This window comes from Macaca thibetana, chromosome 7 (assembly GCF_024542745.1).
Source record: "Macaca thibetana thibetana isolate TM-01 chromosome 7, ASM2454274v1, whole genome shotgun sequence".
Classification (NCBI taxonomy): domain Eukaryota; kingdom Metazoa; phylum Chordata; class Mammalia; order Primates; family Cercopithecidae; genus Macaca; species Macaca thibetana.
This window is the reverse complement of record NC_065584.1, coordinates 47,715,498-47,741,348: the sequence shown is the minus strand read 5'-3', so window position 1 is coordinate 47,741,348 and position 25,851 is coordinate 47,715,498. Positions and strand designations below refer to the sequence as shown.

The 25,851-nt window shown below is 34.5% G+C and overlaps 1 protein-coding gene across 9 annotated transcripts in view; it reads left to right on the top strand.

Annotated features, from left to right (window-relative positions):
* The window catches only part of LRRC9 (leucine rich repeat containing 9), a 147,632-nt gene that overhangs the window by 76,090 nt on the left and 45,691 nt on the right, over positions 1–25,851 (top strand). For all 9 annotated transcript variants that reach the window (XM_050797772.1, XM_050797776.1, XM_050797774.1 and 6 more), the window contains 9 exons: positions 1,244–1,369; positions 4,104–4,238; positions 5,731–5,908; positions 8,481–8,701; positions 10,183–10,305; positions 18,489–18,619; positions 20,170–20,278; positions 20,931–21,070; positions 24,376–24,512. In XM_050797772.1, the coding sequence (XP_050653729.1) occupies positions 1,244–1,369; positions 4,104–4,238; positions 5,731–5,908; positions 8,481–8,701; positions 10,183–10,305; positions 18,489–18,619; positions 20,170–20,278; positions 20,931–21,070; positions 24,376–24,512 (1,300 nt within the window). The remainder of the gene's footprint in view (positions 1–1,243; positions 1,370–4,103; positions 4,239–5,730; positions 5,909–8,480; positions 8,702–10,182; positions 10,306–18,488; positions 18,620–20,169; positions 20,279–20,930; positions 21,071–24,375; positions 24,513–25,851) is intronic.

Genomic DNA, 25,851 nt, shown 5'->3' with positions numbered 1-25,851 from the left:
CATGTTACTAAAAAGCAAACATTTTTATTTCAGAGCCATTTCCCTACTAACTTTACTATTCAGTAATAGCCAGAGATAGGCAAAGTATCTTCATTTTTCTAGACTTCTTTCGTTGAAGTCATTCATAAATTGGATTTAATATACTGATCAAATGAATCAGATGTTACTATAAGAACAGACTATAATTTCATATCAGATTTTTTGTAACCTCTAATAGATTGAGAACATTATTGCTTTGAGTCACTGATGTCATTGCCATTTGCAAACCTCCAGAGATTTTATATAGTTCAGTGTGCTGGAACTGTATTTTAATGAGGCATAGGAACCAAGAATAATATAATACAGTGAGAGGGGCATACTATTAAGGAAGAAACATAATTTGATTTATAATATATCCTAATCTGTGGTTGAGCAACATGTTTTACAATTTTATTTTGCATTTTGCATTATTCATTACTTGTTTTCAATTTTAAGTCCAGAAATCACCTCCCCTCATAAACCTGCATTATAAAGTCTTATGTTCTCTTATAAAAAGGCAATCTGAACATTATTTTTTCTCATTACAAAAATATGTAGGTTAATGCTAGGTAATTTCCATATTCCATGACTATACTTAAGTATATCTTCAAGTATTTAAAGTAAGTCCCAAGATTATAAAGTCAAGAATCTTCCTTTCTCTGCCCTTAAAAGATGTATATCAGGTTGTGTTCAGCCTTTAAAAAGGAAACTAAAGCACAATTGGTTCTATTAAATTGACCATATTACTAACTTTATATTGCTGTATTTCTTCTTTTTTGCTCAGTAAAAGTGAATAATATTTTTCCTTTGCCAAAGCATATTTCCTGGATGATCACACTACAGCTATCTCCCTGTTGCCAAATTGGATTGTCAAAGGCTAAAGATCCGTATTGAATCACACATGGAGATGACTAGCTTACCGCTGATCTAGATAAACAGGAGTCACTACAGTTGTTCTTTTAACACTTTTCACTGCAGTCACTTTTCAATAGCTTATGGGATTTCCCTCCCTCATCAGAGTAGAATCACCAACCTTCAAACAAATAGATTAATCATTAAATATAATTTCAACTATTATTTAAATAATTAAGCTTTTATTTTTAGGTATATGTCATGAACAAGGAAATGTATGATTTTGAATTATATGGAAAGACATGAAAACACTCATTTTCATGCCATAACATATTTAATAATTAATCAAAAAATTTTTTTTGTTTTTCCCAAGCCAGCCACATTGAGGCTGAGTGTTATTGGCAGATTAAAGACTCTTACCCATTTAAATGGAGTCTTCATTTCTGAAGAAGAAGCAACAGCAGCTATGAAATTTATTGCTGGAACAAGGATTACTCAGGTTGGATTTTACTGTTTACTATTCATTGGGCTATTTAGAACATACAAATAATATTTTGCATACTCTTTTTCTGTCATTAAGATTTTATATTCCCTCTTAGCCTATTGATAAAAGATTAATATAGAGCAATCATACCACTTGATTTTTTTCTGTTTAAATGTATCTCATTTAAATACCAAATTGTTGTATGGATTCTCTTGATTATCCATGAACACTACACCAAAAATACCTCGAGAGTAACTGCTTTTTTACCAGTCACCTGAACTCACCAAAGCCCTTTCTAGAGCCTACATGAAAATAAGCAACTTTCTGAGGATAAGGTAAGCTGAGACGCTTTCAGAAAGCATTTAGTGAATTATCTATCTACTTAATATTAACATTGTATTTGTTTGGCTGAAAAGAACAAAATCCATTAACATGGAAGGAGGGGAAATATCTTTGTTATCCATATTAAGAATGCTGTACTTTAGCCAAAGTAGCTTCAACATCCTAAATATATCTACTCTAGTTTTCCAGCTGTTTACTTTTTGTGGAGTATCAGAATATTAATTCCTTAAGCAATGTAATGTTTAATTTTGGATCTATTCAAAATTTTGAAAAGAAACTTTTTATTGATTAAAAAAAAATTCACAATCCTAAACAACAGTTGGGAATTTACCCTAAGAAAAGAACTAAAAATAGAACTACCATTCCACTCAGCAATCCCATTTCTGGGGCTATAACCAAAAGAAAATTAATCATTCTACTAAAAAGACACATGCATTAATATGTTCATTGCAGCACTATTCACAATAGTCAAATCACAGAATCAACCTAGGTGCCCATCAGTGGTGGATTGGATAAAGAAAACGTGGTAAATGTACACCATGGAATGCTACGCAGCCATAAAAAAGAATGAAATCATGTTCTTCGCAGCAACATGGATGCAGCTGAAGACCATTATCCTAAGCGAATTAACACAGAAACAGAAAACCAAATACCACGTTATCACTTATAAGCGGGAGCTAAACATTGGGTACACATGGACATAAATATGGGAACAATACACATTGGGGAATACAACAGGGAGGAGGGAGATGGGCAGGGCTGAAAAATTACCTATTGGGTACTATGCCCACTACCTGGATGATGGCTTCAATCCTACCTCAAACCTCAACATTATGCAATGTATCCTTGTAACAAACCTCCACATGTACCCCCTGAATCTAAAATTAAAATTGAAATTAAGAAAATTAGTTTTTTTAAAAGAAATCAAATCCTGCTAAAATCCTTTAAGACAATGTGGTATTGGCACAGAGCTAGACAAATAGACCAACGGAACAGAATAAAGACCTAATATAGACTGTGGAAACTTTATAAATAACAGAACTGCCTTTGCAGATCAGGGAGATTATTCAATAAAAGGCATTAAGGACTTTATTATAAAAGGCAAAACCAAAAATTTTTGAAGAAAATATCAGAGATTATCATTATGACTTTGAATTTGTGAATAATTTAGTAGGCAGGAAACAAAGAGCATAAACCATAAATAATTGGACATGTCTACATTAAAATTAATATATCTTTTTTCAAAGAAAGTGAAAAGACAAGCTACATACTGGGAAAAGAAATTTGCAACACAACTGTCAAAAGATATTCTTTATATATCCAGAATATATAAGGAAAAAGACAACCAGCCAAACAGAAAAATGCGCCAAAGATCTGAACATACACTTCACTGGAGAGGAAATCAGAAAAGCCAATTAACTTAGGAAAAGATGCTCCACCACATTAGTATTCAAGAAAATGAACATTAAAACCGTAATGACCTACCAATTTTTGCCAGTTTTATAGATGAGCAAAAACTTTAAAGTCTGACAATACCAAGCTGTTGCAAGAATATGAAGTAAAAGTGTAATTTTTCTGAAGTGGTACAACCACTCTGGAAAACAATTTGACATTATTCAGTAAAGCTGATGTATATTTGTGTGTGTGTGTGTGTGTTCTACAACCCAGCAATTTTACTTTACTTCTGTGCATATACTCTAAAGAAACTCTTGCATGTATGTACCAGGAAACATGCACAAGAATATTCATGACAACAATGTTTATAAGAGCAAAAACTGAATCAACTCCAATGTTAATTGACAGGAGAGTCATTAAGGGAATACTATACACAGGACATATGAGTGAACTACAGCTACATACAGAAGCTTAGATGAATCTGATGAATATGATATTGAACAAAAAAGGCAAGTCATAGAAGAATACATACATATTATTCAATTTACAGGAAGTTCAAATATGTGCAAAACTAAATTATATATTGCTTATGGACATAGGATTATAAAGAAAGCAAGTGAATGGTGGACAAAACATTTGAGATAATGATCACTTCTACAGAGAAGGAGAGAAAAGGACTTAGGATGGGGCCCACGGGGTGCTTGTAATCTATTCATAATATTCTAGCTCTTAAGCTAGTTTCATGGGTGGATTATATGGGTGTTCATATTATAGTAATCCTTTTACAATCTTATAAATATAATCTTGTAATGGTTCCATATTTGCTAAAACAAGAAACAATGTAATTAAAGTATGTCTGGATATTGAAAACAATTTAAGGCAAAGGAAATGTTACATTTTAAAATTATTTATTGGGCCACTCATCTTCCCTGGAAACAATAATTTTAACTATGTATCAACTAACCTCTGTATACTGTTTCCTTTTTTCATTGTATTTTTTAAATTTTATTAGTTATCTCTCTTACGGCATTCTAGTACTAAAGAGGAGAGACCACGGATACTTAGTATATGGCCTTCTGCCAAAATTCTGACGCAGATTTCAAAGTTAGGACCTCATTTACATCCGAGTGGAAACTGGTACTTGAAGGTAAAGGTTAATTCTACTAAACCTAATATAAAGTTTAATTTAAATCTATTTTTAAGTCATTGTTGGTCTGTGTATCATAAAGAAGGCACAGATAGGTAAGGGACAGAAAGCTGGAAGAGATTAATTAAAATAGGGAAGAAACACTTAAGATCTACCTCTTGGAAAATTTCAAGTATACAATACCGTATCGTTAACTTTAGTCCTTACCTTTAGTCATTAAAGTTATCATTAACTTTAGTGTTGTACATTAGGGTCTCTAGAAAGTATTCGTTGTGCATAACTGAAACTTTGTACCTCTTGACCAACATCTGCCAATTTCCCATTGCCCCCAGTCCCTGGCAACCACTATTCTACTCTCTCCTATGAGTTTGACTATTTTAGAGTTCATATATAATTGAGATCATGCAGTTTTTAATTTATAATGTATGCTTGTATCAAGTTATACATCTTTAATATATGCAATTTTAAATTGTCAATTATACTTCAATAGAGTTGGAAAAAATAAAAATAAGAAAGACATTGTTATTATTAGAAAAAAGTAATACATTTGTCATATTCCAAAAAATAAAAAACAGGGAGGTCAAGTCATGAGTGGCTGTGTCAGATGGGCTGGGCCTTGACTGCGCTCGCCACAGAATTGGAAATTTAAGATAAAGGTGCACTAAAACTGAAGGACAAATTTAAAGGACCATTCTAATTCTGGATTCTGATAACATGTCAGAATAGGCAAGCAAACTTTAAAGACTCAGAGCCAGAGATCAAGCCAAAATTTGGACAGCAAGAGTCAGGTATCTTGACAAGGGAGTAGGGGAGCTGGTCAGAATTCAGCCAAGGATAAGGGAAAAGGTCATAGAACACTAGCAGCTTCTTGCTACATTAGGTGTCCTTATACCTCTTGCCAAACATAGAAACTGGGCTAAGTGAAGCTGCTCCTTGAAAATGGGAGATATTACTGGCATTACTTTTATTGCAAGATATATATAGATATTGAGCTGCAAATGAAGGCCCAGTGACAGCCTTGGCTGACCCACAGGCAGTTCCGGAGTTAGAGGAGCCAGAATGGCCCTTTAAATTTGTCCTAAGTTGGGTTGAGATGGTCAGGCCTTTATATGCCTCCATCACTGGCTGAGGGCCAACCTGGGAAGGAGCGTGATCTTGGCAGCTGTCTACAGCAAGGCAGTCCCTGCAGGGGACTGACAGCTGAAGGCTCTCTGCCAGAAGCACTCCCAGCAGCTGGGGACAAGTCCATTACTGCAATGGGACTCTAGCTCATCACAGTGTCCTTAATACCATATAAGTCCTTCTTGGAGTTATAATCTTGTCAAATTTTACTTTTCTGTAAACTAATAGCTTCATAATATTCCTGAAGGAATTCTTTTGATAACTACTTATCACATTTGAATTATTTCATTAGCTTTTTAAAATGTTACTAACATTGACTGAATTTATTTATAAGATTTAGAAATAACATATAATGTAAATTATTCTACAGCTAACTGCCTTAAATTTAGATGGACAACATCTTTTTGAAATCACAAATTTAGAAAAATTGGAAAATTTGAAATGGGCATCATTCAGCAATAATAATCTCACTAAAATGGACGGTCTGGAATCCTGTATTAACTTGGAAGAGCTCACATTAGATGGAAACTGCATCTCAAAGATAGAAGGTAAGGCACTTAAGAACTCTGAAGTCTCAAAATATGGATGTCTAAACAACAAAGCAAAAAATAACCCTGAGAACAGAGTTTCTGAAGAGGAAGATCTCTAGGAAAGTTCCAAGTTTTGTGGCAGAGTATTCTAAATACCTGCGTGAGGTAATACAACTATTAGTTAGCTATATTGGACCATTCTACAATATATATATATACTTCAAAACATCATGTTGTACAAGATAAATAGATACAATATTATCTGTCCAATTAAAAAATAAAAGATATATAAAATTAAAACAAGTTCATACCTATTCATGGAATTTGTGACTATTTTACTTTATATGAGCCCAGCAAGCTGACTTTCATCTCCTGTGCCTTCTCTCTCCTCTCCTCTGTGCTAGTTTATAATCTGTTACCAAACACTAGCACATACCAACTAGTTAGTCATTAACGTCTGTAAAGTTGAATGCACAAATGAATGAGGTATGCTTTTGAAAAAGATGAAGCAGACTAGTTCTGTTTTAAAAATATAAAATTAAGGTTATATTTGGAAATTTGAATACTTCAACAAAAAATGAAAATTATACTCATTAGAGGTTGAAAATAAAATATACTATATGTAACGTTTTCCATGGATCCACATACAAGTCCAATTAAGCAGCTTTAGTAATATCTTAATAATAATGATACCAATATAACATATTTTATTTGACTGTTTAAAGTTCAGTGTTAAAACATATTTTTCTGAACCAGAGAGAATAAAAAAGACTTTTCCTCCCTTTCCCCTTCCACGCTTCTTAGATTCTTCTCTTCATTTGGATTTATGCTTATCTACAGCTAAATATCATGAGTTTAGAGAACGTGTCCCAGAATATATACTACCAAGTCAAGTATTTTCTGACTCCTCCCCAGCTTTATTTTATTCTTACCTTCATTAGAAAGAAATTGAAGGAAGCTTTCCATGACTTGCTACCAACTTTCTCTTATTCTCTCTCTCCATCTCAAAAGAGTAACTAACGCCTAGAAATTAAAAAATATTTCCACAAGTGTGCACTATTTGATTGAAAAGAGAAATATGTATATGTGTATACACACATACACTTATCTGAATAAAGAATATTTCTGTATGTGCATTTTGGTAACATGGTTGTGTTTGTCAAGGAGAGATGGTAAGAATTAGAAATCATGGCTGGGAAAGGGAATTTATACTTTATTCATTTTCGAATTGGATTATTTTTAGCATGTATATATACTACATTTTTCATAAAATAGAAGATTTGATTTCAAAAAATTATATATATACAAGCAAGTATTAAATATATCTAAGAAAGCATACATAACATTTGTTAAATATTTCATTTTAATGGTTGTTAACAATATGTTTCTAAAACTTTCTTGATCATGAGAATCACTTGGGATACTTATTGAAGACACAGATTCACAGGCCTCTCTTCTGTAGATTTCAGTAGAGTAAACTTAGGGGTAGCTCAGGCACCTGTGTCTAGAACTATCACCAGTCTCCCATTCCCCTACAGCTGGGTATTAGTTTTGCTTTGTACATAACAATTAAAAACCCTATTTCCTTTTCATTTCCTTCCATAAACTTATTAAACAGAAGAATCTTCCAATCTGTATTTTTCTTACACCTACATTTTGGAGAAGATAGCTACCCCTCTAAACTGTAACAGGAGTTTCTCCTTTTTTTTCACACATGGGTAGGTTCCATATCCATTTAATGATTTTTGCTCTGATGGCTTTGATCCTGTCTTGCCCTGGATTGATTCACCTTCAACATTGTACAGTCCCACAATAGGAACTAATGTGAAAGGGACCACAGATAATTATTTGATACTTTCCAAACATTATTCCATTTAATTTCATAACTCCTTGGAAGTATGGAGTTTCATAACTCCTTGGATGAGGAAATTAAGGCTCAGCAGTTACATAATTTATGTATCACCACAAACCTAGTAGTGATACATTTGAAGCCAACTAGGATTCCGAAGTTCTTGTCTTTCAACTGCACCATCCTGGCTATACTTATAAAGTGCTTGCAGTACATAATGTATGCAGGAGTTAGACTGGTCCTATTTTCTAAACTTCCATCTTAGAGTACTTTTAGGCATAAGAAAGTAAAAGTAGGCTAAATCGTTCATTTTAATACAAATGATGCACTTTCCAGAATGTGGTTCCTTCCCCTTAATGTTTAAAAATGAGGGCTGGTGATTATTTTCAGCTTTGTGTAGAGCTTTTTGTTTTCAAAATGGTGAAAATCTTAATTAATTACATCATTTTAAGGTTATTTGAAAGAGAAATTCAATATGTTCATGTAATGCCTTTCCTTAACTCCTAAGAAGAAGGAATCTACTTAGAAATACAAAATTTGAATTTAATGTTTGAGATGGGGCTTATATACAAGATTATATTCTTCCAAAACAAAGGGAAAAGCAATATGGTTAGTATTACACAATCTTTAAAGCCATTTGAACCTAGCTATTTGATTACAATAAAATGACCAGCCAGTTATTTTTTAAATTAACCCTTTAGTGTTACCTGAATCTTTTCTTGAATTTGCTTATTTTTCTAGGTATTTCCAAGATGACTAAATTAACTCGCCTCAGCATAAATAATAATCTTCTCACTGGTTTGGAACAGCATACCTTTGATAATATGCTTCATCTTCACTCCCTTTCTCTTGAGAACAACAGAATCACTTCATTGAGTGGTTTACAAAAATCTTTTACTCTTGTTGAGTTATACATAAGCAATAACTATATTGCTGTCAATCAGGAGATGTACAATTTAAAGGTAATCATCTGGGGTAGTAATATTTTTGTTTTTTAAAATATGTATTGTTTCTTTATATTATGAAAGTAATGCATGTTTACTGCACAGAATTTGGAAAATATAAAGAAAATAAAAATAAGAATAACAAGGTTATTAAAATGTATTTGCATTCAATTTTGTATACATACAAATATATATCTGTGTATACATAATGTCCCCATTTGCTATCCTTCTGGGGTAACTTTTTTTAATACTCAAGTATGATAAACCAAACCTATTCCTCCTAACTAGTGCCTTCTTCATATTTCCAGGGATTCTTTAGCATTCTCCGGTTCTCAGTACAATTCTTGATGATCTCTCACTGTTCTCTTACTGGTGGCTCAAATTCGGTCACCTTTGCTCAGATTTGCTTTCTTTAATTCCCCCAAAGAAACCACTAATTTAAGGCTATTGTGTAATAGGATTTACTAAAGGTTTGAACAAAACATAGGGTTTCTATAGCACAGAACAAGAATCGACTTCAAATGTCATGTTTGACTTCATTGTTTCTAAAGTTCAGTGGCCATTTTCTAACACTATGGGTCTTACACTGGCCTCTCCTTTTGCTGATACAATATTACTAGGACTTTATCTCCTACCAAAAACTTGTGTCCATTTCCTGTCTTTTCTTAGTTCAGACTTCTCCCCATTCTATTCCCCCAATATAATTACTACTTATAGAGCTAGGGAGGCAACCTAATCAACAACACCAGCAACACAATAAGCCATTTCACATTATGATGCACAGTAGTTATACTCCCTCTTGTCTTCACCTCTCCCTTCCATACCTACCAAGACCCTTCCTTCACAACAAAGGCATATCAAAGTGTCTTGTCTAATAAAACAGCACATTTCCCTTAGGATGAATTCTACTACCCTCTCAGAAAGTAGAAGCAGTTCAGTTTCATTGCTTTTCAAAAAGCAGTGTCTTTTATTCCTGTTATATCTATATAGACACATACATCCATTTATTAAGCCATTATTCCATAAACAAAGTGTATTTGTCTTTAACATAGCAAAGTTCCCTCTAAGCCCTTACCATTAATAGATAATACATTTGGCACTAGTATCCTAAAAGAGACTCTGATTTTATAACATAGACCATTGAAATATTGCACAGAATTATACCTTAGTGGTCTGAAAGGGTAACGCTTGCTCTTAAAAGTGTACTTAGGCTGGGTATGGTGGCTTATGCCTATAATTTCAGCACTTTGAGGCCATGGTGGGAGGATCACTTGAGCCTAGGAGTTTGAGGTTGCAATGAGCTATGATCTGACCACTGCACTCCAGCCTGAGCAACAGCATAAGACCATGTCTAAAAAAAAAAAAAAGTACTTAAAAGCACTGAAATCCCATGGAAAGATAGCTAATATAATTCCAATATTAAAATTTGAGGATGGCTAACCTCTTACTAGAGCGCTTTAAATATACATATAGATAAATATATGTATTTTATTACCTAGGGTTTATGCAACTTGGTCATTCTAGACATGTGTGGAAACATTATTATATGGAATCAAGAAAACTACCGGTTGTTTGTAATATTTCATCTTCCAGAACTGAAAGCTTTGGATGGGATATCAATTGTAAGTTGTTTTATGACTCATAACATTTGGTCTAAGCTGCAGTCACATATTCATAGGACATAGTCATTTTGAACATTGCTTTATCACTAGCATGATAGCCAAATTTACTATACTTGTAATCTAAGTCTCCAAAGCTTATTTTAGATCTGGGTTTTTTAATTTTGTCATCTGGTCAATTCTTAATTGTCCGAATTGTGGTGGAAGGGGAGGGTTGTGCTGCTTACAATAGAACCCATTGAATTCAGTGCCTAAAAGGTAAAGAACACAATTTTATGGGGCAAGATAGAAAAATTATGCACTGGAGCTTTACCATCCTCTTAAGCCTAAAAGCAGCTTTCTATTTTCAGTGAAAATATAGTTGCTAATATTAATAATTAATAAAAATATATTTGAACCAACAAACGTGGTATGTCAACATTACTAAGTAAGCTGTAAAGAAAACCAGACACAGACCCTAGGACTGAATGTGAAAGCAACATTTGGATACTTGGATTCTATAACGAGCAAATTCATAGGGCTCCTGTTTTCCACATAACAGGGTAAATGCGTGACAAATGTGTAAAGAGTAAAAGGTTTCCCTGTGTAATGTTGCCTAGCTCCTATCAGAGAAGAAAACACATCAAATTTTCTAGAAAATTGAAAGATAGTTCATGATCATTTAGTATTCTGAGGTACTCCAAGAAGATTACTAATCCTAGCCCTTCTGTTTTCTGGACCCTCCTTAGAATGGGTCACTAAAACTTTCTCACTCCAACACATACAAATTCCCTAGAACCTTGTATACTGGGCTTTATTCAGTTGTTAGCTTTCACTGAAGAATGTTTTTTAAAATACTCCTATGAGACCAGTACTGCATTTACTCTAAAGATGTTGAGGATCTTATCTGTCCTATCTCTCTGTGACCTCATTTGAAGGGCTACATGAGAAAGCACTTATAGAAATAAATGTAAGAAAAACATTTACTCCTAAGGAAAAGTTACGTTCTGCTCACTGACAATGAGTGTATTAGTCTCAACTCACGCTACTAAAAAGACATATCCAAGACTGGGCAATGTATAAAGGAAAGAGGTTTAATGGACTTACAGTTCCACATGGCTACGGAGGCCTCACAATCATAATGGAAGACAAAGGAAGAGCAAAGTCATAGCAGCAGGCAAGAGAGCATGTGCAGGGGAACTCCCCTTTATAAAACCATCTGATCTCATAAGACTTATTCACTATCATGAGACAGCATAAGAAAAACACAACCCCATGATTCAATTACCTCCCACTGGGTCCCTCCCATGACCCGTGGGGATTATTACAATTCAGGGTGAGATTTGGGTGGGGACACAGAGCCAAACCATATCATTCCACCCCTGGCCCCTCCCAAATCTCATGATCTAACATTTCAAAACCAATCATGCCTTCCCAATGGTCCCCCAACTCATTTCAGCATTAGTTCAAAATTCCACAGTCCAAAGTGTGAGCTGAGACAAGTCAAGTCCGTTCTGCCTATGAGCCTGTAAAATCAAAAGCAAGTTAGTTACTTTCTAGATACTATGTGGGTACAGGCATCGGGTAAATACACCCATTCCAAATGGGAGAAATTGGCCAAAACAAAGGGGCTACAGGCCCCATGCAAGTCCAAAATCCAGTGAGGCAGCCAAGTCTTAAAGCTCTGAAATGATCTCCTTTGACTCCATGTCTCACATCCAGGTCACGCTAATGCAAGAGGTGGGCTCCCACAGCCTTAGACAGCTCCACTCCTGTGGCTTTGCTGGATACAGCCTCCCTCCCAGCTGCTTTCACAGGCTGGCATTGAGTGTCTGTGGCTTTTCCAGGTACACAGTGCAAGCTGTGGGTGGATCTACCATTCTGGGGTCTGAAAGATGGTGGTCCTCTCCTCACAGCTCCAATAGGCAGTGCCCCAGTGGGGACTCTGTGTGGGGTCTCCTACCCCACATTTCTTTTTGGCACTGCACTAGCAGAGGGCAGCAGGCTTCTGCCTGGACATCTAGGCATTTCCATACACCCTCTGAAATCTAGGCAGAGGTTCCCAAACCTCAATTCTTGACTTCTGTGTACCCACAAGACCAACACCATTTCAAAGCTGCCAAGGCTTGGGGCTTGCACCCTATGAAGCCATGGCTTGAGCTATACATTGGCCCCTTTTATCCATGACTGGAGTGACTGGGACACAGGGTACCAAGTCCCCAGGCTGCATACAGTAGGGGGGCCCTGGACTGCTCCAGGAAATCATTTTTTCCCTCCTAGGCCTCCAGGCCTGTGATGGGAGTGGCTGCCATGAAGGTCTCTGACATGCCCTGGAGACATTTTCCCCATTCTCTTGGTGATTTGCATTTGGCACCTTGTTACTTATGCAAATTTGTGTAGCTAGCTTGAATTTCTCCCCAGAAAATGGGTTTTTCTTTTCTACTGCATCATCAGGCTGCACATTTTTCAGACTTTTGTGCTTTGCTTCCTCTTGAACACTTTGCTACTTAGAAATTTTTCACCAGATATCCTAAATCATCTCTCTCAAGTTCAAAGTTTCACAGATCTCTAGGGCAGCGGCAAAATGTCACCAATCTTTTTGCATAGCAAGAGTGACCTTTAATCCAGTTCTCAACAAGTTCCTTATCTCCATCTGAGACCACCTCAGCCTGGACCTTATTGTCCATATCGCTATCAGCATTTTGGCCAAAACCATTCAACAAGTCTCTAGGAAGTTACAAACTTTCCCACATTTTCCCATCTTCTTCTAAGCCCTCCAAACTGTTCCAACCTCTGCCTGTTACCCAGTTCCAAAGTCACTTCCACATTTTTGGGTATCTTTACAGCAGCACATGACTCTACAATTTACTGCATTAGTCTGTTCTCATGCTGCCAATAAAGACGTACCTGAGACTGTGTAATTTATAAAGGAAAGAAGTTTAATGGCCTCACAGTCCCACATGGCTGGGAAGGCTTCACAATCATGGCAGATGAAGGAAGAGCAAAGGCAGGTCTTACATGGTGGCAGGCAAGACAGCATGTGCAGGGGAACTCCCCTTTATAAAAGTATCAGATTTCATGAGACTTATTCACTATCATGAGAACAGCACAGGAAAAACCCACCCCCGTGATTCACTTAGCTCCCACTGGGTCCCTCCCACAACAGGAGGGGATTATTACAATTCAAGATGAGATTTTGGTGGGAACACAGAGCCAATCCATATCAATGAGTATTATTTAATTATATTCCTTTTCACTTTACCTAAAAGCTCAGGACCAAATTTATGATTCAATAATATAAACCCTATAGGATCTTATAGTCTTTTTGTCACTAATCCTAGTGAGCTTGATTTTCATTATGTTTGATTTGCATTTTACTCTTTGATTATATGTGTTTCCTGTAAGCTGCCACAAATTATTTGTGGAATGAGGCAGAATATAAATGTATGAATTAATAATTGGACATCTTGAAGACTAGACTGAAGAATTTAGATTTTAAATGCAAGGTAATGAGAATGCATTGGATTTGAAGGGCAAGGGAAAGGAAGACTGAAAGATGTCTACAAGGTTTGAGTCTATGCCAATAAAAGACACCATAACAGAATATGAATATAGGAAGAAAAGCAATTTGGGGGTATAAGATGATTAGTATTGGACTTTAGTTTTATATGGAGATCATCTGACTGGAGATGTCAAGCAGGCAGTTGAAATCACAGGATTAAATTTGCATATGAAAATTTACTTTACATATGTTTGGACTTGAATGTAATTTGAAGAGAGTTAACAGTTAAGACCAAAAGCATATGCAATATCATCTAATGAAAGAGAGTAGAGAAAGTAAAGAAATCTAAGTGAGGCTCTAATACTTGCATTTATTAAACATATGTAGAAAAAGAAGTCATGAAAAGTGGGTGCAGAGGTAGGTAATACAGTAATATATAATGCTAGAGTGTCTGAGATATAAATAGACTTTGGAAATGGCATAGTCAAAATCCTTTATTTTATGTATGAACACAAGCAACTCTAGAGAAGTTACATGACTTCTTCCAAATTATATGACTGTTTAATGGCAAATCATAGGCACATAAGCCTCATTCTCTGTCCAACACTCTCTAGATATATAATTACATTGTCTTCTTTGGAGTGGGAGTAGAAACCCAGGGAGGGCATAGACTAGGAGGAACCAAAGAACGATTTGGGTAGTTGTGTTTTCATTTTATCTTTTGTTCCCACATACTTTTATTTTTAAAAGATTATTTTTTGCATTAAGGATACATATTCTCAATTTAGATATGAAGTTTTAACAGAGTAGAAAAAAAGAAGGGAGTTTGAGTAAAAGTAGATCAAATGACTTACCAGTTTTATTTAGATCAAGTTCAAACCATTTGTCTGAAATAGATTGTCAACAATAGCCCTTGGGCCAAATGTGACCTGCCACTTATTTTTGTAAATAAAATTTTATTGGAACACATCCATGCCTGTTTGTTTATATATAGTCTATGACTGCTTTCACACTGCAGTGGCAAAATTAAATAGTAACAGAGAAGCTAGTGTTCCCAAAGGCTAAAACATTGACTGACTCTTTACAGGAAAACTGTAGAAAACATTTACCAATCCCTGATTTAGGAGGACACTAATCATATGTTGCTTGTATAATTATGAAAAACACAAAAGCAATGGTATTTCTAAGGCTGAATTAATGTTTTTAAAACTTATTTTGAGATTTTATTATTGAAGATTCAACAAGAGAAACAGAACTAGTAAGACAGATATACATATAGAGATATCTATGTCTATATATAGATATATAGATATCAAGGAATATTTAATAATGGAGGGGACTGCCTAAACAAGTCTGAAATCCATAGGACAGGCCATCAGGAAGCGAAGATTATGGGCAGGCTGGGGCTCACAGGCATAGATGAAAGCTGCTGTCCATGAGTGGATTTTCTTCAGGAAAATTCTTTCTTTCAGGAACCTCACCTCTGCTTTTAAAGCCTTGCAATTGTTTGAATCACGCCCATCCAGATTGTTCAAGATGATCTCCTTATTGAAAGTCAGCTTGCTAGGAGCTTTAATTATGTCTACAAAATTCCTTCACAGCAATACCTGCATCATTGGCTAAAATAATTGGGGACTCTAGCTCCAAATATTTTGCAGCTCTGTTGTTGGTACATACACATTTAAGACTGTTATGTCTTCTTGGTGGACTGACCCTTTTATCAGTAGGTAATGTCCCCTCTGACTCTGGTAATTTCCTTTGCTTCGAAGTTTACTTTATCTGAGGTTAATGAAGCCACTCCTGCTTTCTCTTGATTAATGTATAGGATATCTTTTTCTGTTCTTTTACTTTCAACCTGCATATATTATATTTGAAGTGAGTTTCTTGTTGACAACATACAGTTGGATCATGTTATCTTTTAGCTAATTTTTATATTTTAATTGATGAACAAAGGCCATTTATATTTAATATAGTTAACTGACCTGTTAGGGCTTAAGTCTGCCACTTTGTTTTCTTGTTTTATATTTGTTTCCTTTGTTTATCTTTCTTCTGTTTTCTTTTTTTGTGCCTTCCCGTGAGCTTCTTGAACACATTTTGAAATTCTATTTTTATTTATCCATAGTGTTTTTTGGTGTATCTCTCCATACAGTTTTTTTTAGTGGTTGTTCTAAGTATTACAATGCATATACATACTTTATTATAGTCTGTTAGGGTTGACATTTTACCAGTTTGAGTAAAGTGTAGAAATGTTACTTTCCTTTCAGTCTATTTCTTCTCCCCTGTTTATATTTTCACTATATACATTGAGAACCAATGAGACAATATTATAGGTTTTTTTTTACATCAATTAATCAAAGATAATTTAGAAAAATCAAGAAAAGAAGGGAAGTTTATTAATACTCTTTCCATTGTGCTTTCCTCTTTCCTGGCATTCCAAGATTCCTTTTTTTTTCTTTCCATTTCAAGAACTTTCTTTAGTCATTTCTTAAGGTAGGTCTGCTGGTAACAGTTTGCTTAGTTTTCCTTCCTTTGAGAATGTCTTGCTTTCTCTTTTTATTTCTGAATGATATTTTCCCTGGATATACAATTCTGGGTTGATGTTTCTCTTTCACCACTTGAAAATGTTGTGCCACATCCTCTGGTTTCCATGCTTTCTGATTAGAAATCTGCTGTCACATTGTTTTTCCCTTACAGGTAAGATTTAATTCCTCTGTCACTGTTTTCATGCCTTTTTTCTCTGTCATTAGTTTTTAGAAATTTGATTCTGATTATTATTACGTGTCCTTGCATGGATTTGGGTTTTTTTCCTATCTGAGGTTTGATTAGATTCTTAGCTTCTTGGTTTATGTCTTTTGCCAAATTTGGAAGATTTTTGGTTATAATTTCTTCAAATACTTTTTCAGCCCCACATTATTTCTCTCCTTTTTCTATGAATCTAGTGATACTAATATTAAATCTTTTGTATGGTTCTGCAAGTACAGGATATGTCTGTCTTGGTAAAGTGAGGCTCATTTATTTATGGGTCTATTTTCTCTCTTTTGTTCATACTGGGTAATTTCTATTGTTCTGTCTTCAAGTTATTTTTTTCTCTTTTCTCTCCATTCTGCTACTGAGTCCCTATCCATTGCATTTATTTCTTTATAGTATTTTTCAATTCTAAAATTTTCATTTCATTCTTCATATCTTCTATTGCTTTGCTATCACTTATCTCTTTGCTAAAGGTTTCTGTTTTTTCATTTGTTTCAAGTATGTTCATAATCGCTTGTTGAGCATTTTTCCTTTGACTGCTTTGAAATGCCTGTCAGACAATTAAAAATATTTGTATCATTTCAAAGTTGGCATCTGTCGATTGTCTTTTCACATTCAAGTTGAGATGTTATTGGTTCTTAGCATGACATATTTTTTGTTTTATTCTGGACATTTGGGGTATTATGTGGGTCTTATTTAAATCTATTTTAGCAAGCCTCCCCTTGACACTATACCAGTGAGAAGATGGGGAACCACTTCGTTGCTGTCAGGTGGGAGATAGAAGTCCAAGTTCCTCCATGTGGCCTCTGTTGACAACCTGGAGGTGTGTTCTTCATTAACTGCTAGGCTAGAGTAGGAGTTCATGCTCCCCACCAGACTTCCATTGATTTACTCGGGCTGGGAAGGAAGGAACTCCTTGTTACTATTTCCCTCCACTGATTCATCCTGGCTGGGAGAGACAGGAACACCTAATTGATGCTCCACAGATAACTCATTATGAGTGGGTGGAAGTGGGAATCCAGACTCCCCATGTTATCTACAATAACACTTGCAGGTAGGGAGTGGGGCCATGTGTTACTGCTGATGGGGGATGAAAGTCCAGGTTCCCACTCAGCAGGTGGATAATGGAGAAATGCCTTGTTACAAATGAGCACAGGTTAAAGTCTAAGCAACCCATTCTGCTTTTACTTGTGGGCATGAAGTTGGGGCCACAGTTTATTCTGTAGGGTTTAGCAGGAGTAGGCTTATTATTGTCTAAAGTTTTCTGCTGTGCTAGGCTTCCCCCTTCCTGATCCTTTGACTAGAGACAGTAGGCATTTTGTGTCCTTTGTCTTGTTTTTTTCTTATTGTCATTTCTGGGTTTCTAGCTTCTCTAGCACCCAGTAGAGAAGGTGAGGCAAAAAGAAAATCCAGAGTGTCATTCCTCAGGTCCTGAGGTACCTACCTGGTCTGCTGCCTTCTCCACATCTTTCAGTATTCATATGTTTGGTTTTAATTTTTTTAATTAAAAAATTTTTTAGAGACAGGGTCTCACTCTGTCACCCAGACTGGAATCCAGTGGCATGATCATAGCTCACTGCAGCCTCTGAACTCCTGTGCTCGAGACATTCTCTGGCCTCAGCCTCCCACATAGCTACAACTACAGGCATGTGCCACTGTGCTTGACTAATTCTTTTTTGCTTTTGTAGAGACAGGGTCTCACTTTGTTGCCCAGCCTCATCTCGAACTCCTGGACTCAGGCAATCCTCCCACCTTGGCCTCCCAATGTGCTGGGATTATAGGTATTAGCCACCTTGCCCTGCATATGTTTGTTTTATATATAATGCACAGGATTTAGTTCTACTTAGTAGGAGGAATCTGGAAAAATAAGTCCACTGAATTTTTACCTGAAATCAGAGAACTACGTAATTTAGTCATCTGTAAGACAGGACATCATTTTGTAAATGCCTTCATATAGGAACCACCAGAGACTGAGAATGCAAAAGATTTGTTTGGTGGTAGACTTACTTCTGACATGATTGCAGAACGACAAGGACATTCCAACTTCATGCAAATGCAAGAACTAAATTGGACTTCATCATCCATTAGGTACAATCATTTTATTATATGCCTTTTTACATTATAATTACATTATGTAATTATCATTTTTCTGAAGCTTATAAATGTATACATCTTATATAAATATAATAAATAACTCATAAAATTATCTACTCTACTGCAAAGGTTCATGCTAAGTAATGCGTGTTTTTTAAGATGGGGTCTCAAAAAATGGCTCACTGCAGCTTCAACCTTGCAGGCTCAATCGATCCTCCTACTATAGGCACATGCCACCAAGCATGGCAAATTTTCTTTGTATTTTTTGTGGAGACAGCATTTATGCCATCTTGCCAGGCTAGTCGCCGATCATGGGCTCAAGTGGTTCACCTGCCTCAGTCTCCCAAAGTGCTGGGATTTCAGGTGTGAGCCACTGTGCCCAGCCTAAAATTAAAAATTCCTTTGTATGGCATAAAAGACCCTTTATTATCTGTCTATTATTATCTATTGTAGTCCTTTTCTTTACTGCCCATGCACTTCATATTTCAGGAATTCTGAAATATTCTAGTTACTGAAGCTCAATCATAAGGTATTTTTTCATGTTTGTTCCTGCCTTTGTTTGTACCTGTTGCACTGCCTAGAACTCTTTTCTGCTAATTTGCTCGACAAATACCTACAAATGCTCCAAATATCATCTCAAGATCTTTCTGCTCCATGCTACAGATTCTATTTCCCCGAAATGCCATTACACTGGTATGATAGAGATGCTAACTCTATCATAGCAATTCTCCTCTTTATTTTCATTTTTCTGGCTCCCTCTTCTTGGGGGCTGAAATGTTTCTTTCATCTTTCTTGTAGCCTTTCCAAACACATTCGCTGCACTTAGGAAATACTAATGAAATTATGTTGAATGAATGAATAACTTATTAATGGGTAAAAGTATGTCATTATTGTAACTTCAAGTTTAAGATTTGTTTAGAGAACTGGTTAGGGAAAGGGATGTAGTTTTATGCTCTTCTCTGTCATGGCTCAAATGAAGATACAGCTATGGACTGTGAATCAAGCATTCTGTTTAATTACCAAAATGTTCACACAGGGTGGAATGCAATAAAGGTTTCCAGAAGATCTCACAGAAACTCTTATTTTCAAAGCCCTTACCTGCTTTTCCTTTCCTTTCCCATCCCTAGCCACTTCCTGGTATTTCAGAAATGACCTGCTTCATATATATCATCTGAAGTTTATAACCTGAAAATCTTATGATTTACTATATCAACTTCACTATGATTTCATGAACATATATATGAATTTATAAAGAAAGTGGAATGTTTCTTTTACAAGTTTCTTCTATAATAGTGCTATGTTTATATGGTAATAGATTTTTTTTGAAAGCAACCAAATTCTATGTCACTTTCTTGCATATGTATCCAACCAAAATGTATATTCAGCTAATCATTTAACCAATTCATTTTACATTAAAGTAATTATTTTTATATTTGTCAGGTGAGACTTTTTTTTATGTCTTTGGTGGCTATATGTGAAGGAACTCACCTTTTCCTATATTTTCCTGTCCTATTAAAATAGTAACTGTATTTGTCTAAATTCAGAACAGTGGATTTGATTCCAGTCGACCAATTTAGAAATGTATGTAATGTGAATCTACAGAACAATAATCTTACTTCATTCAGTGGATTAATCTATCTACCTAATGTGAAGGTGAGTCATTCACAAATTTTTCTTTCTTTCAAGGTTTCCAATGCAAGTTTTTATCTTCTTTACTTTGGATTAAATGATATTTCCACATTATTAAAGTAGATAAATTATTCCTAAATTTTCTTTGGGTTTTTTTTGTTTGTTTTTTTTACTAAGCAAGAAAAAAACTATTACCTTCCAAAGTGATTTTGCTTTGACCTCAGTTTTATGTGATTGTCACATATGTAGTAAATTTTCCTCTGTAGTCAGAGATGGGATTGAAGGCAGATATGGAAAGAAGTTTCTAGGTTCTTTAAATGGCCTTATTGCCTCCTTTATTATTTCCTTGACTCAGCCATCTACTAAGGCCTTTTAAACATAGATAAATAGCTGTCTCTTCGACTAAAAATTATTTCATCCTTGTCAGGTTTGGAGAAATCAGGAGTACAGACTGAGAAAGCTGAGGAGCTTTCTAGAGTCTCCATGTGAACTATTGTAATTTCCCAGAATGTCAGATTAAAAACACATTCAAAACTAAGTCTAGATTATTTAGGATATAAACATTTGTTGTTTTAGCACTAATATATTATTAAATTATGTGGTATATGCCAAGTTTTATCCATACAATTTTTAATAATTTCCAGGATTTCTGATTAATAAGATATTCTTTCTGTAGGTCTTATGCCTCAACTATAATCATATTGAATCAATCATGCCCAGACTAAAGCCTCAGACTCACTTAACCAATAGACAACTACTGTACCAGAAAGTGCCTTCAAGTGGCTATGGACAGCAAGGAATTTCAAAAACAAACAGGTAGTATTCTTTATTTTTATGATTATAACTAATTTTGGCTGGGAATTTTAAAAGCAGTTAATCACATTAATGATAGCAGTAACACATTCCAGTACATAACATTTAGCTTATTGTAATACCTATTTTATTTATAGCTACATGCCAAAAATAAACTTCATAAATAAAAAGGTACTCAAAATATTTCTCTCATTGTTTATTCCCTGCCTTCTCCATTTCAAACCTGTATTGTGAACAAAGGGAAAAAAACAAAAAACAAACAAACAAAAGGCCTTGTACTGCATGTTTGGTGACCTTGGGTTTCTTTTTTAAAAATTGAGGTACAATTCACATACCATAAAACTCACCCTGTGTGTACAATTTAGCAATTTTTAGTTTATTCATCATAAACATTTTTATCAACCCACAAAGGAACCCTATACACAGTAGCATGGAAATGGTTTTTTTTTTTAGCATTTGTTTTGCTTTTATTTCTAAATTATTTATCTGGTCACTTAATGACTCAGCACCAATGGAATATATACTTTACGCAAAAAATGAAGACAAACCTTCCACCTCCTTACATATTTTGATAGAACATATATATATCATATCATATCATACATATCATATATATGATATATATATTTATAATGTGTATCTCCAAATCAGAATACTTTCATTCCAGTTTTCCCAATAAAGAACATTCCTTGTGCTTTTTATTACCTCTATCAAAGTATAATTTCCATGCAACAAAATTGACCAATTTAAGTGTAAAGTTTAATGAATTTTGACAAATGTATTCAATCATAAAACCTCTACCACAATCAAAATACAAAGTATTCCCATTCCAAAAAGTTCATTTGTAATCCCTCCCCTGACATCCTGGCACCTGGCAACAACCACTAATCTGCTCTCTTGCTGTAATTTCGCCTTTTTCTAGAATTTCATATAATTGGAATTATGTAGTAAGTAGTTTTTGTGTCTGGCTCCTTTTACTTAGCATAATGCTTTTGAGATTCATTCATTTTGTTGCAAGTGTCAGTAATTTATTTCATTTTATTGCCAAATAGTATTCTATTATATGTATTATATGACAAGTTATTTATGCTTTTATCATTGATGAACATTTTGGTTGTTCCTAATTTTAGGCTATTATGATTAAAGCTACTATGAACATTTCATTTATATACATACTTTTTTGGATCCTATTCATATTTGATTTTTCTAATAGTTTTATTGAAGTGGCAGTTTATGTATCATGTTTACTTATATTAAATGTATAATTCAATAATTTTACTAAATTTATAGTTGTATAATCATAACTGCAATATAATTTCATAACATTTTCCATCTCACCAAAAAGATCCTTCATGTCTATTTACAGTCAATTTCCTTTCCCACCTCTAGTCCCAAACAACCTCTAATCTGTTTTCTAGAATTGTATCTTTCTAGACATTGCATATAAATGGAACTATAAAATAGGTGGTCTTTTGCCTCTGGCTTCTTACACTCAGCATGTTTTCAAGGTTCATTCACATTATAGGATGTGTTAGTAGTTCACTCCTTTTTATTGCTGAATATATGGGCTATTTCACTATGGATATGACTATATGGATATGTTACATAATGTTTATTCATCAGTTGATGGAAATTTGGATTGTTTCCACTTTTTGACTGGTTTGAATAACACTGCTTTAAACACTTGTGTACAAGTATTGCATATGAAAATTCTAATTCCTGCACATCTCTGCCAGTGCTTGCCTGTCTTTTATAGTATAGCCATTCTAATACATTCGAAGTGGTATCTCATTGTGGTTTTAATTTGTATTTTCCTAATGACAAATAGTGTTGAGCAGTTTTTCATATGCTTATTAATCATTCATATATCTTCTTTGGTAAAATCTCTATTCAAATCTAAAACCTAAAAAACCTAATTGTTTAATTAGGTTGCTTGGCTTTTCATTATTAAGTGTCTTTATACTGGGTGTAAGCCCTTTATTAAATAAATGATTTACAGACATTGTCTCTCAATCTGTGGCTTCTCTTTTCATTTTCTTAAATGATGTCTTTGAAGGAATTTTAATTTTGATAAAGTCTAATTTATCAACTTTTCTCTTACAGATTGCAATTTAGGTGTTATATGTAATAATTCTTTGCCTAACCTAAGGTCACAAAGATGTTCTCTTGTTTTCTTTAAAAAGTTTTATGTTTTCACTCTTACATCTAGTCCTATGATCTGTTTTGAGTTAAATGTTTGTGTATGTTGTGAGGTAGGAGTGAGGTCTAAATCTATTTTTGTATGTGGATATTCAGTTGTCTGAGCACCATTTTATTAGAACACTCTCCTTTCCTCTATTTAATTGTTTTGGCACCTTTGCTAAAAATCAGTTGAGCATAAATGTAAGGGTTTATTTCTGTACTCAGTTCTGTTCCACTGATCTGTATGTCTGTCCTTTTGTGCCAGTACTAGACTGGTTTGATTACTGTGGTTTTATAAAAAATTTTAAAATCAGTGATTTAAGCTCTCCAACTTTGTTCTTTTAAAAGATTGTTTTGACTATTCTAGATTCTTTACATTTCTTTAAAAATTTTAGGACAAGATGGTTATTCACAGTGAGTGGGGGGGATGTCTTCTGGGCTTTTGATAGAGATTGTATTAAATGAATCTGTTGATCAATTTGGGAGAATTGCCATTTTAGTAATATGGAATCTTCTAATCCATACACATGGAATATTTCTCTATTTATTTGGATCTTTGTTAATTTCTCTCAGTAATGTTTTGTAGTTTTCTGTGTACAGATTTTCCACTTATTAATTTATGCTGAAGTATTTTATTCTTTTTTATACTTTGTGAAAAAGAATTTTTGCTTAATTTCATTTTCAGATTTTTTATTGCTAGTAGGTAGAACATTCAGTTGATTTTTGTATATTAATCTTTTATCCTGTGACCTTGCTAAACTCCTTTATTGCTTCAAGTAGTTTTTTGGTGGATCTTTTAGGATTTTCTAAATACAGGATCATGTCATCTGAAAATAAAGACAGTTTTATTTATTCCTTTCCAATCTGGATGCATTTTTTTCTTGCCTGATTGCATTTTCTATTGATTTCATTGTAACACCTTATGTACTTCTTTATTCTAGACCATTCTTTTTAAAGAATATTACATAAAATATAAACAGACTATGTATTATAGCTTAGTTCTGATATATTAATAAATTTATATTTTCTTAACTTCAGTTTATAGTAAACACATACCGAACTGTCTTTTTATAATATACATGGTTTGAAGTTAAGTTTATGGCCTCAAACTTACCTATGTGTTTCAGAGACATAATGAGCAGTGAAAATTTGCCTCCAATAATGCACAGTTTAGAAGTTCTTCATTTGGGCTACAATGGAATTTGTAATTTGATCCAGCTACAACTTAACAGACTAAGAAATTTAAAATTCCTCTTTCTACAGGGTAAGTAGAAATACTGTTATTGTATAAGCCTTTATTTTTAAAAACTGATTTTATCATCATTCTGTTTTGATAAGCAAATATAAGCATCAGTATTTACTCAAACAGATTCACAGACAAAAATATTTTAGTAATCACAAATGAATTTTTCCTGGCTACTTACATACTTTTAGAAACCATTTTCAAAGGTCAATGCGGTATTCTGAGAATATAGACAGTATTACATCATAATTTACTTGTATATAGTATTCAACTTAAAAAACAATAAAAAAAACTAGTGGGTAATTCACAAGTATTTACTAAACTCAGAATTGTCATAAGTACTATGAAAGATAAGGAGGTGCTTTGTTATTATAATTATGTATCATTGAAATCCTTGATCTAAGTAGTTTAAGATCTATCTGTGGAGATGTACTGAGACAAAGATGAGTTAAGTTCAGACTACGTATTACTAACTTAAGTGCAACAGAAGTTCAGAGAAAAGAGAAATTAAAAGATTAGCTCGTCAACATGTATAGAGCTCTTTAAATGAGTGATAGAATCTAGACTGAAGGTGAGCATTACTGAGTGCTTTGCAAGCAGGGGAAAGGAGGAAAAGAGTCACAGGACATGACTGTGGTGTCTGTGGGCCAACACTTGAAAAGGGAACAACCTGATGAGAACAAACAATATGCACTTTTCTAAGAGAGTTATAAATCCTCTAAACATGATCAATTTGATAAATAATCCTCATTTCAATATATGAGATCATGTTATTTAGTTTTTATTTAAATAAGCCTCATTACTTTACAGTAATTTTTAAGTTATACTTCAACTTCTGTGATACATGTGCAGAATGTGCAGGTTTGTTACATAGGTATACACGGGCCATGGTGGTTTGCTGCACCCATCAACCTGTCATCTACATTAGGTATTTCTCCTAATGCTTTCCCTTCCCTTGCCCCCCTGCTCCCTGACAGGCCCCAGTGTGTGATGTTCCTCTCCCTGTGTCCTTGTGTCCCCATTGTTCTCTCCCACTTATGAGTGAGAACATGCAGTGTTTGGTTTTCTGTTCCTGTGCTAGTTTGCTGAGAATGATGGTTTCCAGCTTCATCCATGTCCCTGCAAAGGACATGAACTCATTCTTTTTTATGGCTGCATAGTATTCCATGGTGTATATGTGCCACATTTTCTTTATCCAGTCTAACACGGATGGGCATCTGGGTTGGTTTCAAGTCTTTGCTATTGTGAATAGTGCTGCAATAAACATATGTGTGCATGTGTCTTTATATTAGAATGGTTTATAATTGTTTGGGGATATGCCCAGTAATGGGGTTGCTGGGTCAAATGCTATTTCTGGTTC